This window comes from Triticum aestivum, chromosome 7D (assembly GCF_018294505.1).
Source record: "Triticum aestivum cultivar Chinese Spring chromosome 7D, IWGSC CS RefSeq v2.1, whole genome shotgun sequence".
In the NCBI taxonomy this organism is placed as follows: domain Eukaryota; kingdom Viridiplantae; phylum Streptophyta; class Magnoliopsida; order Poales; family Poaceae; genus Triticum; species Triticum aestivum.
The window spans coordinates 526,156,838-526,174,184 of record NC_057814.1 but is presented as its reverse complement, the minus strand read 5'-3'; the positions used below and the strand labels follow the sequence as shown (position 1 = coordinate 526,174,184).

At 45.8% G+C, this 17,347-nt stretch overlaps 2 protein-coding genes and 2 pseudogenes across 4 annotated transcripts; all 4 read right to left on the bottom strand.

The window, feature by feature from the left end:
• Nucleotides 1-699: 699 nt before the first annotated feature.
• Nucleotides 700-3,969, bottom strand: LOC123171589 (putative pentatricopeptide repeat-containing protein At5g40405). 3 transcript variants are annotated; one of them, XM_044589039.1, is made up of 4 exons: nt 1,576-3,969; nt 1,393-1,491; nt 1,257-1,308; nt 700-1,160 (listed from the first exon to the last, which is right to left on the bottom strand). In XM_044589039.1, exon 1 carries the CDS (start codon nt 3,918-3,920, stop codon nt 1,692-1,694), a length of 2,229 nt encoding a protein of 742 aa, XP_044444974.1. In that variant the 5' UTR covers nt 3,921-3,969; the 3' UTR covers nt 700-1,160; nt 1,257-1,308; nt 1,393-1,491; nt 1,576-1,691. The 3 variants fall into 3 exon arrangements, with proteins under 3 accessions (XP_044444974.1, XP_044444975.1, XP_044444973.1); XM_044589040.1 differs by having other exon boundaries at nt 1,393-3,969; XM_044589038.1 differs by having other exon boundaries at nt 1,257-1,491.
• A 556-nt stretch (nt 3,970-4,525) lies between these two features.
• Nucleotides 4,526-6,495, bottom strand: LOC123171236 (tyrosine N-monooxygenase-like; annotated as a pseudogene).
• Nucleotides 6,496-8,938: 2,443 nt separating this feature from the next.
• On the bottom strand, nt 8,939-14,149 carry LOC123170371 (tyrosine N-monooxygenase-like). The gene is made up of 3 exons (XM_044588231.1): nt 13,175-14,149; nt 12,218-12,815; nt 8,939-9,879 (listed from the first exon to the last, which is right to left on the bottom strand). Exons 1-3 carry the CDS (start codon nt 14,147-14,149, stop codon nt 8,939-8,941), a joined length of 2,514 nt encoding a protein of 837 aa, XP_044444166.1.
• Nucleotides 14,150-16,532: 2,383 nt separating this feature from the next.
• Nucleotides 16,533-17,347, bottom strand: part of LOC123171235 (tyrosine N-monooxygenase-like) — a 44,214-nt pseudogene continuing 43,399 nt past the window's right edge.

The window sequence follows — 17,347 nt, the reverse complement described above, 5'->3', positions numbered from 1 at the left end:
AAAGGCGCATTATATATGTTTCAGACACACCAGTTTCTGCAGTGGACTTGCCAGCGATGCTGCGATGTATCCATCCTCCTGCACCGGCCCCTGTACCCCACCACACTGAAATGCTCCATCCGATTCCCTTCCCTGCGCTACCAAGCCCATTCAACTTGTGCCTCAACAGCTCAACTCAAAGCACCCCAATCTGAAGCAGACGATAGTTTCCTGCAATGGTCAGGCAGGCAGGCACCTGAATCAGTAACACAGAAACCAGATTAAAGGGTTGAAAGTTGAAACTCCACACTTCAGCGAAGCCAGATCGGGACAGACGGCTAAAAGTATAAAGGCAAGTGAAGTTCTCATCCCTGAGTCAAACATGGAAGAAATGATCAAGGTTCAGAACAATCAATGGTCTGACTGGCAGGTGACGTGTTCAGATCAGGCCGCTCAGATTCGAGGCCCAAACTAATCCAGAATACAACTAGCATTGAGCATGTCCCGACATATAAATAATTAAAGAGAGGTCAGCAAGAAAAATAATGCGGTTTGTGCGAGGATCAGATTCTTGCCAGCTCGGTAGGATGACAAGAAGATTCACGATATGCTGTTGGGAGAAATGGCATCTCGAGAGAGTAACCGGCTATGGCGCCGATATGGTTTTGATCTCATGCACTAAACTACAGGTCTCATCTTGGTTAAGCTATGGGCACTGACCTTCACTTATTGGCTTCTTTGCCCACATGGCATCTCTTTCATCCTTGCAGCACTTATTTTTCTTGTCCACAACATCTTAAAAGAAGTTTGATACCTGCAAAATGGTGTCTGGATGTTTCCCCAACATCTAGAGAAGTCACCCAGGGGCTTGCTGGTTTGCACCATGGTCGATGGGTTAGCCAGCCTTGGTTCGATCCACAGCTCTACCTTAATAATATTGATGATGACTAGTTCCTCCTGGGTACCACTCCTTTTGACTTCTCCCAGCATCTATCAGCATGTTTGCAGCTCTCTTTCCCAGCACATTTTCATCATGTGCTTCGTAGCTCCATAAAAGTGAATTCCAGACCTTGGGGAAAGGAAGCCATAGGAATTCCACTTTGCCTCACCGAGCGTCGAGCATGGAATCATGGCTGCAGGGTGCCGTGGATGTGCCACCTCCTTTGTCTACATTTTTTACCCTGAAATGCCACAGAAAAGAAACCACCAGAGTTACTGGGCAGGCCTGTTCAGTAGTCTATATGTCCCACCTAGACTATTGACTTCGGCTTACTTACCCTTGGAGTCACCGGGCTGGCCTTTTCATTAACATGGCAACAAGTGACAGAACTGCAGATCAGGAAACAAGGGCAGCCATACAGATTACACGAGAAGAACATGGATAACATTCACTTCCATCAGTTCGATCTCCACCTGGACTATGTGTGTGATGAATGTTACCATGTGAAGAGGAGCTCATTTCCAGTGAGCCAACTGGTAGGTATTCATCAGTGTGACACAACTGACCTTTTCCTGATAAAGTAGCCAGTGCTCTCAGAAGATGAATATGTGTAATCACTCTAACTTAAATGGCACATCGAAGAGAACAGAGGATACCTTTGGCAACTGGGAATCACGACCTGAAAGCTACTCTGAAGATGGAATAGTATTATGTTTAGTGTTTCCTCATCCTTCAAGCTTTACACCAGGACCAGCGCCTTACAAAACGTTAATCACCAAAAATCATTGCAAGAACATGCTCCACCCCTGAAGTGATGGAACCGACTCCGGTCTCTAACAATGATTTCCCGGTTCCAAAGCCTTGAGATCAACTTGATTGCAGAGTGGCAGTCCTCGCAGACCCGGAGATTCTTTATGATATGAACCGGCAGGTTTGGTGCTAGACTGATGAGGCCAAATGCAATGGCCAATTTCTCACTGTGTGCTAAAAGTGCCTGTTCTTTCTCTTCCTCATCGACATCCACTGTTATCTGCGACGTGATAGGTGAATATCCTACTGACTTTAACCTGCATCTAATCTCCTCCATCATTACAATAATCTCCATTATGCGTGGATGCGATCGGTCACCAACTATAAACTTATGCACCCGCCCAGCCACAGCAATCGAGCTGTAACCTGCAGTCTTCTTCACACCCCTTTCTTCCATCAATCTCCTTATTTTTGATGCATCTTCCCATTGCCTAGAATCAATGTAAATGTTATACATCTGGACATACACAGCATCCTCAGCTGGCTCTAGCTTCAGAAGATGATTTGCAGCATTTCGAGCTAGGTCAACATTCTTGTGGACTCTACAAGCACTCAAGATGGAGCCCCATATCACAGCATTTGGCTGCATTGGCATGGTCCGCACAATATCCATAGCTTCATCCAGAAGTCCACTGCGGCCCAGCAAATCTATCATGCAGCCATAGTGCTCAATTTGGGGGCGTATATTGTGCACCAATCTCATCTCGTCGAAGTACAGACGCCCTTCATCCAGTAGGCATGAATGACTACATGCAGTCAGAACAGCAATGTATGTAACTGAATTGGCATGAAAGCCATCACACTTCATCCAGAAGAAGTGCTCCAGAGCAGCCATACCCATCCCATTGAATGCGAGACCTCCAATCATGGCGCTCCAAGTGTGAACATCTCTCACACTCATCTGTTTGAAAGCAACAGTCGCCTCTTCCACCCTCCCACACTTCATGTACATGTCCAAGAGTGCAGTACCGAGGTAAACATCTCTTTCCACCAGCCTCTGCTCAATGCAAGCGTGCAAGGCCCTGCCCTGTGGCAATGCACCTAAACTTGCTGAAGCAGTTAGAAGGCCCACCATGGTAAAATTATCAGCACGCAAACCATGTCTCCTCATCTTTGTGAAAAGAAGTAGCGCTTCTCTAAGCCGGCCACCATGGATGTACCCAGTGATCAACGAGTTAAATGTGATGATGTCATGGTCCTCCATCTGGTCAAACAGAGAGCGTGCAATGTCAACATGGCCTACCTTGCAGTATCCATCAATCATAGCATTCCATGGCTGGGGTCCTCGGCCCCTACCTAAAGCATCAAAAACCTCCCTTGCACGGCCAATGTTACCACACTTGGCATACATGTCGATGAGCGCAACTACAAGTCTGTCACTCACCAACATCCTCCTCTCCCCAACCAGCATGTGCAGCGAGCATCCAAAATCCAAATCCTTCAGCTGAGCACATGCCGAGAGCACGCCAATCACGGTAACCTCATCCGGCGCAATGCCATCAGAAAGCATGCGGTTGAAGCAATCCACAGCATCAGCGGCCCGGCCAGCACGCGAGTATGCCGAGATCAAACCAGTCCAAGCGACCACGTTCCTCGCCGGAGCCTGCGCCAGAAGGCGCCGCGCATCATCGAGCAGCCCCGTCTTGGCCAGCCCACTGATGACCGTCGTCCAGGCAACCGCGTCCTTCACAGAGGCCTCGTCGAAAGCCCGCCGGGCATCGCCGGGGAGCCCAAGCTCAGCGTACATATGGATGAGAGGGCTCGCGATGAGCGGCACGGCAGAGGGAAGCATGGTACGGAAGCACGCGGCGTGCAGCATCCGGCACAGGAGGACGTGCGCGCGGCCGCGGGAGCAGCACTTGAAGAGGAAGTGGAACGTGAAGGCGTCGGGGGGCACGCCCCCCCGGCGCATACGCCGGTAGAGGAGGAACGGGTGCTCAGGTCCCGAGGAGGCGCGGAAGCAAGCGCGGAGCGCGGTGTCGAAGAGGAAGGTGGAGCAGGGCATTCGGTCGAACAGGCTGAGCGCGTAGCGGAGGTGGAGCGGGTCGCCGGGGGAAATGCAGCTGGCGAGGGAGTTGAGGAGGTGCGCGGCGGAGGGCTGGTTGAGGAGGCGGCCGGAGGCGGTGAGGACAGCGTGGAGCTCCGTGGCCTGCCGGACGGAGCGAGGGGTCGGCCATGGCGCCCGGGTCATCTCACGTCGCGGCTGCTCGCGACGAAGAAAGACGGCCGTGTTTTCTTTATTTTATGATGATGAAGTGGGCTCGTGCTTCTGTTTAGCTGCCCATCTGAATACGTCTCTCATTGTGACACTCGACCAAACTCACAGGCCGGCCCATCTGTCTGTTTTCAACCGGACTTTTTATTTCGATATCACCTCATCTTCTATGCTGCCCCGCCTGGGACTTGGGCCGGAAGAAACAACTCAAATGGAGTTGCCCTATATGCGCCGACCTACTTTCATCCTTCGTTGGTGATATAAAGAGCATCATCTTGTATACATTTAATCTCTATTTGTCCAAAATTAATACTAGATGGGTGGTTGTTTGCCTATCACGTACTGTTCCAATGCTTTGGACAAGCCTAGGACGATCCAGCGGCGCATGAAAGAAACTGGCTCGCTCGTACGTGAAACAGACAAAACCAAAATAGCTAGCATACGTGAAAATCAATCAAAGTGGAACGAAACAAAGCGGGATGAAAAAAAGAATATTTCCTTCCTTTATTAGTAAATATAGATTCATCAAAAAAAATAGCTAGCATACTCGCCATATCGGTGATTCGTAGCTCGTTATTTGCTCAATAATGCATGAGAGGGTAGAGGTGCACTGGAAGACGTGGCTCAGCATGTAGCACTAACGGCTTCTCTATGAAGAGGTCGTGCTTGGACTCGCTGAGATTGATGGCCGACACCCCAGCCGGTTTGGTCCAGGTGAAGCCATGCAGGAGCCTGCCAAAGAGCATGACACTCATGGTTGTTCCTAGTGATGTCGCGATGCATCCCCGTCGTCCGGTGCTGAAGGAGATGAACCGCAATTCGCTCTCAGTAAGCACCACATTGATGTTGTCTCCCATATGGCGCTCCGGCTTGAAGCGGAGCGGTTCATCCCAGACAGTGGGGTTCCGGCCCAGGGCCAGCCGGCTGAGGATGACGTTGCTACCCTTGGGCACGCGGTAGCCCGCAACAATGGTGTCGACAATCGCGACGTGCGGCAGGTTGAAGGGAGCGATTGGGTGGAGGCGAAATGCCTCACGTATGCACGCCTTGAGATAGTTGAGCTGCATGATGTCCGACTCTTGCACCGGTCGCTCGCGACCGACCACCCGGTCCATCTCCTCCACCGCCTTGGCCAGCAATTCTGGGTTGTTCACCATCTCCGCCAGCGCCCACTCCACTGCGTTTGACGGGTTATCTATGGACGCTAATATTATGCCCTGCATGCATTCCATGGCGATAAATGTAAGTTATTACAATTTATACCTTTGCATAAAGAGAGATTACATTGAATAATTGGAAATTTAAATACAATTTAAGTTGAAATCACATCAAAATGGTAGAAAATTACAATAATGCTATGTTTAAACTATTAATTCATAATTTCATATTCTATTGTTTCCATTTTCTAACACCTGCGAAATACGGTATAAGATCTAGTATTTAATAGTGTGAGCTATTACCTTTTCTCATGGATGACGTATTAGTACTTTGTAGGACTATGAGGCAATTGGTCACTAAATTCAATCTAGGCCCTTGAGCCATCTTAAAATTTCTCATTAATTAATATTTTGCTTACCTTGGACTGTGCTTTGACCTCATTGATGTTGAGCAACGGCTTGCCGTCACCGTCGGCGAGCGTGATGAGAACGTCAAGGAAGTCCTGGACCCCGTCCTGCCTCTCGCCGCTATTCCACTACCTCCAACGCTCTTCGATGACCACGTCGTGCAGTCTATCCACTTTTGTGTTGGTCTCCTTAATAATTTTCTCGTGACCGTCGAGATCTAGGCCAAGTAGACACGGGAGGTAGTCGCTGACGCAGAACGCGAAGGTGAACCCTAGGAGGGCGAAGGAAGCGTCCATGTGCTCCACCTCCATCGGCCCCGGCCCGCCGTCCGGCTGAGGCTCCCCGAAGTACCGTTGGCCGAAGACAAGCCGGCGGATGACGTTGCCGCAGTAATGCCGCGCGACGTGCCTGACGTTGACGTTGGCTAGTCCCGACGTTGAAGATGACAACCCCCGGGCGGTGAGGTTGTAGATGTAGCGCGTCAAGTTGTCAGCTTCGTCGGCGCGCTTGTCGTGGAGCCACTTGTGACGGGAGGGGCAGATGATCTCAGAGGTGAGCACCTTGCGCATCTTCATCCACTGGTCACCGAACGGTGAGAGCACGGCGTCCTTGTACCCGCTGCTGATGGCGCCGGAGGCGAAGGTGAGTGGGCGGGACGAGAAGTTTTTGTCCTGCTTCTTGAGCACCTCCCTTGCGATCTTGGGACATGTGATCGGGACGACGTGGACGCCGCCGAGGCGGAAGCAGGCGATGTCGGTGCCCATATCCTTCATCACGCGATGGATCCATCGAAACGCCGGCTTGTTGACCACCATCTCGGGCAGGCTACCCACCACTGGCCACGGCCATGGCCCCGGCGGAAGTGGAAGCGACACCGTCGCCGATGAGCACGTGCCACAGCGTACCTTGCTCTTGGTAATGGCAAGGTATATGAGTGTTATTACGATGAGCAGCTGGGACACAACAAAGCAACAGCAAACCAGCATTGTGGAGACTACTGCTTGCAGAGTGCACACAGGTTTGCGAGGTAGCTACCCTTGTTATTGTTGCATAGGGAAGCCAACTTTGCTCTCCGTGCTGCTCTGCCCATGAGGGCGAGACCCCTCTTTATATGTTACCTCCGTCCCAAAAAATTGGCTTAGATTTATTAAATACGAAGGTATTTACGTATCTAACACTAAAACATGTCCAGATATATTCCTCATGTGTGGATCGATCGTTTACCACATTTATCACATGGCATTTCAAATGTATTTATCCTGAACTAATAATAATAATTGTCTACAGAATGAAAATTCTTCTGTTTGTAGATTGTCTTATATTTATTTAGATACGAAGGATGATACTAATAATAATAATTGTTTATCCAAACGTAGTCAAAACAGAATAAAAAACTTCTATTTATAGATTGCCTTATATTTATCTAGATACGAAGGCTAATACTAATAATAATAATTGTCTATCCAAACTTAATCAAAACAGAACAAAAAATCTTCTATTTATAGATTGTCTTACTTTATCTAGATACGAAGGATGATATTAATAGTAATGATTGTCTATCCAAAAGTAATCAAAATATAATAAAACATCTCCTATTTGTAGATTATCGAGAGTACTTATCCGAAAACTAACCATAATTGTCTTTCCAAAAGTATTTCAGACGCCAGGATGATGGACCATATGAGCAGCTTTCGGTTTGAAGAGATGGTCGGACCATGCATCCGGGATTCAATGAGATGCTACATCGAGACCTCCCATTTAGCGTTGTACGCGCCAGCGAACGACGAAGCGCGTAACCCCCGCTCCCCCGCGCCGACTCATGGGCTGGCCCATGTGTGGGTAGGGAAAGCGGAAGCATCTTTTTTTTTTTGCTTTTCTAAATTGTTTTCCATTGTAAGGCTAATTCGGGATTTCGATATAGTTACAACTTGTGAAATGTTGGTGAATTCGAAAATTGTTGATGATTTGAAAAAAATGTTCGCGAAATGATAAATGCTGACGGAATTAAAAAATGTTCACCAAATTCCAAAAAATTCTTGAATTCAAAAAATGTTTGTTATTTCAAAGGAATGTACATTTTTTTGAATTTGATGAACATATTTTGAACATCCATAAACAAATTTGGCATTTTATAAAAAAAATAATTTGATGAACAAAATTTGTATTGAAGAACAGTTTTTGAAAAAATTATGAACAAAATTTGAATTTGATGAACAGATTTGTAATTCAGTGAACAAATTTTGAATGTGATGAACATTTTTCGCAAACAATGAACAAAAAAAGAATCCGATGAACATTTTTTTAGTTCGATGAACAAATTTTGAACTTTTATGAACATTTTTTAAATTTGATGAAAAAAATTGAATTCGATGAACATTTTCTAGATTGTTGAACATTTTTTTACGTGGTTGAACATTTTTAGAATTCGATGAAAAAAAGGTGTTAACGAATTCAAAAATAAAAATTGCAAAAAATAGTCAAAAAGTGAAGGGGAAGAAAATAGAAAATAAAAAGAAAAAGAAAAAAAAATGAAAAATGAAAGAAACAATAAGAAAAGAAAGAAAAAATTTAAAAGAAAAGAAAAACGAAAAACCAGTATAGAAAACATAAAAAACAAAAAAAAAATGGTTCTGGGAGGGTTCTAGAACCTTCTGAAAACCGGTGGCAAAATAAACCGCAAAACAGGCCGGCAGATACGCTGAACGGGGAGCCCGGCCAGGGGAGGGGGGGTGCGTGCTATGTTGCTAGCGGGCGACCTACGCGCTGTATTGGATCCCGCTGCTACATCATGCATGGGACATGCATGCACGACGCAAGGAACAGTGGGCTCATGGGCCTCCTTGTAGCAGGTTAAAAGATGTGTCCAAGCACATGCAGAACTGGGTACGTACCTACTGACTTCGGTTCGGTGTGGCTTGAAAAAGACCTGCATGAGCTCTTCCTTAGGGAAGAAGTGATGCAGCGGCTAGAGGGGCGACCGCAACACCAAGTTCTTGCAAAATAGGGCATCACATAGGCGCCGTAAAAACACGATTCTAAGAGCATCTCTAACAGGTGCGCAACCGCACGCCGCGCAAAATTTTTTTTACAACGTTAAAATAGTGTTTTTTTGCGTGAAGCAGGGCGCTGGCTCCAGCAGCTGCAGTAAAATATGGCACGCGCGAGCAGCTTCAAAAGGCGCGCTAATTTACAGAGCGCACGAGCAGCCGGCGCTTGCAAATATGATTTTCACATGTCCATTTGACAATATGATGATGTTTCAAACATTAAACAAATGTGCAAAACAAAGACATAGCATAGTTCACTTGCACGGCATAGTTCAAAATCACCCAACCAAGTTCATGACAATTAAAAGTTTGCACAAACAAATGGCACATCAACAATCATGCCACATCACTCATCATCGTCCTCTTCTTCCTCCGATTATTCCTACTCATCCGAAAACGATTCTTCCTCCTCCTCTTCATTTTCAAGCGCCGCATCATCATCGGGAGCTCGGATGGTGTTCGTAAGATCTCCAACGGGATAATGAGAAGGTATGTGAGGCACACAGGAAGACATGCGTCCACCTATGTCACCCAGAGTTGCTTCCATGCCTCCCATGAGAGACCCAAAACTCATGCCTCCCATGGTAGCTTTGAAGCCACCCATGCCTCCCAGCCGCCCATGGTAGCTCCGAAGCCACCCATGCCTCCCGTAGGTGCTCCCATGCCTCCCATGGTAGCTCCGAAGCCACCCATGCCTCCCATTGGTAGCTCCCATGCCTTCCATGTCCATGTCTCTTTTTTGTACTACGACTTCTTCAGGGGAAAGAATGACGTACTCCTTTTGCCTATCATCGAGTTTAGATGTGTCCATGAAGAACAAGTGCTTCTCCCATTTCAATAATCTAGATCGCTCCTTCATGGCCAATTTCTTCTCCTCCAATGCCACCCTCCTCTCCTCGACAGCCACCCTCCTCTCCTCGGCCTCTGTATCTTGGCTCCTTGTCATCATCCTCACCTCGTTTGCTTCCTTTCGTGCCTTCACAATAGCTTCCATAGCATTCTTTAAATCATCACCTCCTCTCTTCTTCTTCTTCTTCTTCTTCTTCTTCTTCTTCTTATTCTTATTCTTCTTCTTCTTCATCTTTCTTGCCTCCATTTGGTCTCTTTGGTTTGGAGTAGGCAACCGAGTTTGGTGTAGGGCTTCTCTTGCCGCCATCACTTGATGCCTCCTCCTCCCCTCATCATCATCCAAATCAATAGTTTCCTTGCTTTTCTTGCTCTCCTCTTGGTCATCACGGGGCTTCCATTTCTCTTCATCCTTCAACACATTGTAGCAACGGGCCAACACAAATGGTCTCCCTTTCTTGGTCTTCTTCTCTTCTCCTTGAAATAAGTTTTATGCAATAGTGACCTACAAACAAAAGAACAAGTTAGCACTTGAAACACCAAAAAAGAAGCATGAACATGGAAGGAACATAAAGACATGACACTTACCCTATCTCTATCATTAATGCCAATTGAGTTTATCGTGTCAACCGCCTTCTCAGGTTGTGACAAATGGCACGCATCATTTGTCACAGCATGTGAGTTTTCTCTTTTTTCGTAGATCCGTTTATTCAAAACATTTTATCTCTTAAATCATGCGTCCAAATCTCGAACCATTTTCACCGTTCGATTCCTCGTGTCGAGATCTTAAAAACTAGATACCATGTTGATAGGTTTTAACGAACTTTTTTTTCATGAAAAAACTGGACGAAAAAACCGAACTAGGAGCACGGTTTTTTCCCTTTTCGAAAGAGGCATGGTCGTGCCTCTAGCGGAATCACAACCGTGCCTCTCGCGGAAGCAAAACCGTGCCTCTAACGGAAGGAAAAAAACAAAAAAAATGCATTTTTCCTTTTCGAAAGAGGCACGGCCGCGCCTCTCGCAAAATCACAACTGTGTCTCTCGCGGAAGCAAAATCGTGCCTCCCGCGGAAGCAAAAAAAATAGAAAACGCGTTTTTTTCATTTTCGAGAGGCATGGCCGTGCCTCTCGCGAAAGCACAACCGTGCCTCTCGTGGAAGGAAAACCGTGCCTCTCACGAAAGCACAACCGTGCCTCTCGCGGAAGCAAAACCGTGCCTCTCGCGGAAGCACAACCGTGCCTTTCGCGGAAGAAAAATAAGCGCGCTTTTTCACGCAATTTGGAATTTTTTGGCCTAAAAGCTGTGGAAAACCAAAACGTCGAAAAAACCCCAAATAAACCATTTAAAAAGCCGAAAACGCATGCGAAAAGAATTAAAATACGAAGGGAGCGTCCAGAGCGCGACATGTGGCGGGGCGGCTGAGAGCGTGCCAAGTGGCGCTGATCGTTGCGAGGTTCCCGAAGGAGCCCTCGTCAACTAGTTGCTCCCTTTTTATTCTGTTGCTTTCGTTGTATTTGGTTCAACTTTTGTTGTGCTGATTTTCTGGTTTTTTCTTCCATGGTTTGATTCCATTCCTGTATTTCTTGGGCTTTTTGTTGTTTTTTCCTTGAGGTTTTTATTTTTGATTTTTATTTCAGTTTTCTTTTTTCTTTTGATTTACTAGCACATATGCCCGTGTGTTGCAACGCGGGGCAAACATTAGTCTTTATCATCAAAATTAATTGCAAGAAATACAAGATCCCTAGAGAGAGAGGTAGCTCTCTGGTGGCACGGGCTTTGGTGGACACCTCGGCGTGTCATCACCCATGATTTCATGTTTCGTGAGTGTGGCGACGAGCTGGTCGTATGCGTCAAGTGTGGAAATTGCGAGTTCCTCCTCATCCTTAAATGCCTCCTCAGTCTACCCCACCCATCTGCTTCTCGCCTTTGGTGTAAATTATAATGATTTAGCCCACGAGTCCTTTAATTATGCACCATGCACATCGGCATGAGTTTGCAAGTTTAATCACGTCTTTATTTCTTCCATTGGCCCATAATAGTCTTGAATCTTTAATCGGGTCTTCATTTCTTTCATTGGCCTACGATCTCAGATATTTAGTTGGGTTTTCACTAGTTCCATTGGCCCATAATCACAGATCTTTAATCGTGTTTGTATTGCTTTCATTGGCCCATAATCTCAGATCTGATCATCCTCAAAATGTGCGTCCTCATTGCATACCTCACTCTCTGAGTTTTCTAATGTTTTTAGGCTGCTTATTGATTCCCATGGCAATTTGCTAGCGTATATAAACTTGTAGGATTAAAAGTAAGAAAACTATGTGGTACTATTTAATTGATGAACCAAATTAGAAAGACTATTAGGCTGTTATGCTGCCCCGCCTGGGACTTGGGCCGGAAGAAACAACTCAAATGGAGTTGCCCTATATGCGCCGACCTACTTTCATCATTCGTTGGTGATATAAAGAGCATCATCTTGTATACATTTAATCTCTATTTGTCCAAAATTAATACTAGATGGGTGGTTGTTTGCCTATCACGTACTGTTCCAATGCTTTGGACAAGCCTAGGACAATCCATCGGCGCATGAAAGAAACCGGCTCGCTCGTACGTGAAACAGACAAAACCAGAATAGCTAGCATACGTGAAAAATCAATCGAAGTGGAACGAAACAAAGCGGGACGAAAAAAGAATATTTCCTTCCTTTATTAGTAAATATAGATTCATCAAAAAATAGCTAGCATACTCGCCATATCGGTGATTCATAGCTCGTTATTTGCTCAACAATGCATGAGAGGGTAGAGGTGCACTGGAAGACGTGGCTCAGCATGTAGCACTAGCGGCTTCTCTATGAAGAGGTCGTGCTTGGACTCGCTGAGATTGATGGCTGACACCCCAGCCGGTTTGGTCCAGGTGAAGCCATGCAGGAGCCTGCCAAAGAGCATGACACTCATGGTTGTTCCTAGTGATGCCGCGATGCATCCCCGTCGTCCGGTGCTGAAGGAGATGAACCGCAATTCGCTCTCAGTAAGCACCACATTGATGTTGTCTCCCATATGGCGCTCCGGCTTGAAGCGGAGTGGTTCATCCCAGACGGTGGGGTTTCGGCCCAGGGCCAGCCGGCTGAGGATGACGTTGCTACCCTTGGGCACGCGGTAGCCCGCAACAATGGTGTCGGCAATCGCGACGTGTGGGAGGTTGAAGGGAGCGATTGGGTGGAGCCGAAATGCCTCACGTATGCATGCCTTGAGATAGTTGAGCTGCATGATGTCCGACTCTTGCACCAGTCGCTCGCGACCGACCACCCGGTCCATCTCCTCCACCGCCCTGGCCAGCAATTCTGGGTTGTTCACCATCTCCGCCAGCGCCCACTCCACTGCGTTTGACGGGTTATCTATGGCCGCTAATATTATGCCCTGCATGCATTCCATGGAGATAAATGTAAGTTATTACAATTTATACCTTTGCATAAAGAGAGATTACATTGAATAATTGGAAATTTAAATACAATTTAAGTTGAAATCACATCAAAATGGTAGAAAATTACAATAATGCTATATTTAAACTATTAATTCATAATTTCTTATTCTATTGTTTCCATTTTCTAACACCTGCGAAATACGGTATAAGATCTAGTATTTAATAGTGTGAGCTATTACCTTTTCTCATGGATGACGTATTAGTACCTTGTAGGACTATGAGGCAATTGGTCACTAAATTCAATCTAGGCCCTTGAACCATCTTAAAATTTCTCATTAATTAATATTTTGCTTACCTTGGACTGTGCTTTGACCTCATCGATGCTGAGCAACGGCTTGCCATCACCGTCGGCGAGCGTGATGAGAACGTCAAGGAAGTCCTGGACCCCGTCCTGCCTCTCGCTGTTGTTCCACTGCCTCCAACGGTCTTCGATGACCACGTCGTGCAGTCTATCCACTTTTGTGTTGGCCTCCTTAATAATTTTCTCGTGGCCGTCGAGATCTAGGCCAAGTAGACACGGGAGGTAGTCGCTGACGCAGAACGCGAAGGTGAACCCTAGGAGGGCGAAGGAAGCGTCCATGTGCTCCACCTCCATCGGCCCCGGCCCGCCGTCCGGCTGAGGCTCCCCGAAGTACCGTTGGCCGAAGACAAGCCGGCGGATGACGTTGCCGCAGTAATGCCGCGCGACGTGCCTGACGTTGACATTGGCTAGTCTCGACGTTGAAGATGACAACCCCCGGGCGGTGAGGTTGTAGATGTAGCGCGTCAAGTTGTCAGCTTCGTCGGCACGCTTGTCGTGGAGCCACTTGTGACGGGAGGGGCAGATGATCTCAGAGGTGAGCACCTTGCGCATCTTCATCCACTGGTCACCGAACGGTGAGAGCACGGCGTCCTTGTACCCGCTGCTGATGGCGCCGGAGGCGAAGGTGAGTGGGCGGGACGAGAAGTTTTTGTCCTGCTTCTTGAGCACCTCCCTTGCGATCTTGGGACATGTGATCGAGACGACGTGGACGCCGCCGAGGCGGAAGCAGGCGATGTCGGTGCCCATATCCTTCATCACGCGATGGATCCAACGGAACGCTGGCTTGTTGACCACCATCTCGGGCAGGCTACCCACCACTGGCCACGGCCATGGCCCCGGCGGAAGTGGAAGCGGCACCGTCGCCGATGAGCACGTGCTACAGCGCACCTTGCTCTTGGTAATGACAAGGTATATGAGTGTTATTATGATGAGCAGCTGGGACACAACAAAGCAGCAGCAAGCCAGCATTGTGGAGACCGCTGCTTGCAGAGTGCACACAGGTTTGCGAGGTAGCTACCCTTGTTATCGTTGCGTAGGGAAGCCAACTTTGCTCTCCGTGCTGCTCTGTCCATGAGGGCGAGACCCCTCTTTATATGTTACCTCCATCCCAAAAAATTGGCTTAGATTTATTAAATACGAAGATATTTACGCATTTAACACTAAAACATGTCTAGATATATTCCTCATGTGTGGATCGATCGTTTACCACATTTATCACATGGCATTTCAAATATATTTATCCTGAACTAATAATAATAATTGTCTACAGAATGAAAATTCTTCTGTTTGTAGATTGTCTTATATTTATTTAGATACAAAGGATGATACTAATAATAATAATTGTTTATCCAAACGTAGTCAAAACAGAAAAAAAACTTCTCTTTATAGATTGCCTTACATTTATCTAGATATGAAGGCTAATACTAATAATAATAATTGTCTATCCAAACTTAATCAAAATAGAATAAAAAATCTTCTATTTATAGATTGTCTTACTTTATCTAGATACGAAGGATGATATTAATAGTAATGATTGTCTATCCAAAAGTAATCAAAATACAATAAAACATCTCCTATTTGTAGATTATCGATAGTACTTATCCGAAAACTAACCATAATTGCTTTCCAAAAGTATTTCAGACGCCAGGATGATGGACCAAATGGGCAGCTTTCGGTTTGAAGAGATGGTCGGACCATGCATCCGGATTCAATGAGATGCTACATCGAGACCTCCCATTTAGCGTTGTACGCTCCAGCGAACGATGGAGCGCGTAACCCCCGCTCCCCCGCGCCGACTCATGGGCTGGCCCATGTGTGCGTAGGGAAAGCGGAAGCATCTATTATTTTTTTTAAATTGTTTTCCATTGTAAGGCTAATTCGGGATTTCAATATAGTTACAACTTGTGAAATGTTCGTGAATTCGAAAATTGTTGACGATTTGAAAATAATGTTCGCGAAATGATAAATGCTGACGGAATTAAAAAATGTTCACCAAATTCCAAAACATTTCTTGAATTCAAAAAATGTTCGTTATTTCAAAGGAATGTACATTTTTTTGAATTTGATGAACATATTTTGAACATTGATAAACAAATTTGGCATTTTATGAACATTTTTTTATTTGATGAACAAAATTTGTATTGAAGAACATTTTTGAAAAAATTATGAACAAAATTTGAATTTGATGAACATAATTGTAATTAAGTGAACAAATTTTGAATGTGATGAACATTTTTTGAAAACAATGAACAAAAAAAGAATCCGATGAACATTTTTTTAGTTTGATGAACAAATTTTGAATTTTTATGAACATTTTTTAAATTTGATGAACAAAAAATTGAATTCGATGAACATTTTCTGGATTGTTGAACATTTTTAGTATTCGATGAAAAAAGGTGTTAACGAATGCAAAAATAAAAATTGCCAAAAATAGTCAAAAATTGAAGAGGAAGAAAATAGAAAATAAAAAGGAAAAGAAAAAATGAAAAAAAGGAAAAATGAAAGAAACAATAAGAAAAGAAAGAAAAAATTTAAAAGAAAAGGAAAACGAAAAACCAGTATAGAAAACATAAAAAAAACGGTTATGGGAAGGTTCTGGAACCTTCTGAAAACGGTGGCAAAATAAACCGCAAACGGACAGGCAGATACGCCGAACGGGGAGCCCGGCCAGGGGAGGGGGGGTGCGTGCTATGTTGCTAGCGGGTGACCTACATGCTGTATAGGATCCCGCTGCTACATCATGCATGGGACATGCATGCATGACGCAAGGAACAATTGGCTCATTGGCCTCCTTGTAGCAAGTTAAAAGATGTGTCCAAGCACATGCAGAACTGGGCACGTACGTACTGACTTCGGTTTGGTGTGGCTTGAAAAAGACCTGCATGAGCTCTACGACAGGGAAGAAGTGATGCAGCGGCCAGATGGGCGACCGCAACACCAAGTTCTTGCAAAATAGGGCATCACATAGGCACCGTAAAAACACGATTCTAAGAGCATCTCTAACAGGTGCGCAACCGCACGACGCGCAAAAACTTTTTTACAACGTCGAAATAGTGTTTTTTTACGTAAAGTAGGGCGCTGGCTCCAGCAGCCGCAGTAAAATATGGCACGCGCGAGCAGCTTCAGAAGGCGCGCTAATTTACAGAGCGCACGAGCAGCCGGCGCTTGCAAATATGATTTTCACATGTCCATTTGACAATATGATGATGTTTCAAACATTAAACAAATGTGCAAAACAAAGACATAGCATAGTTCACTTGCACGGCATAGTTCAAAATCACCCAACCAAGTTCATGACAATTAAAAGTTTGCACAAACAAATGGCACATCAACAATCATGCCACATCACTCATCATCGTCCTCTTCTTCCTCCGATTATTCCTACATCCGAAAACGATTCTTCCTCCTCCTCTTCATTTTCAAGCGCCGCATCGTCATCGGGAGCTCGGATGGTGTTCGTAAGATCTCCAACGGGATAATGAGAAGGTATGTGAGGCACACAGGAAGACATGCGTCCACCCATGTTACCCGGAGTTGCTCCCATGCCTCCCATGAGAGACCCAAAACTCATGCCTCCCATGGTAGCTCTGAAGCCACCCATGCCTTCTATGGTAGCTCCGAAGCCACCCATGCCTCCCGTAGGTGCTCCCATGCCTCCCATGGTAGCTCCGAAGCCACTCATGCCACCCATGCCTCCCATTGGTAGCTCCCATGCCTCCCATGGCCATGTCTCTTTTTTCTAAGACTTCTTCAGGGGAAAGAATGACGTACTCCTTTTGCCTATCATCGAGTTTAGATGTGTCCATGAAGAACAAGTGCTTCTCCCATTTCAATAATCTAGATCGCTTCTCCATGGACAATTTCTTCTCCTCCAATTGCACCTTCCTCTCCTCGGCAGCCACCCTCCTCTCCTCGACCTCCGCATCTTGGCTCCTTGTCATCATGCTCTCCTCTTGGTCATCATGGGGCTTCCATTTCTCTTCATCCTTCAACACATTGTAGCAACGGGCCAACACAAATGGTCTCCCTTTCTTGACCTTCCTTTTCTTGGTCTTCTTCTCTTCTCCTTGAAATAAGTTCTATGCAATAGTGACCTACAAACAAAAGAACAAGTTAGCACTTGAAACACCAAAAAAGAAGCATGAACATGGAAGGAACATAAAGACA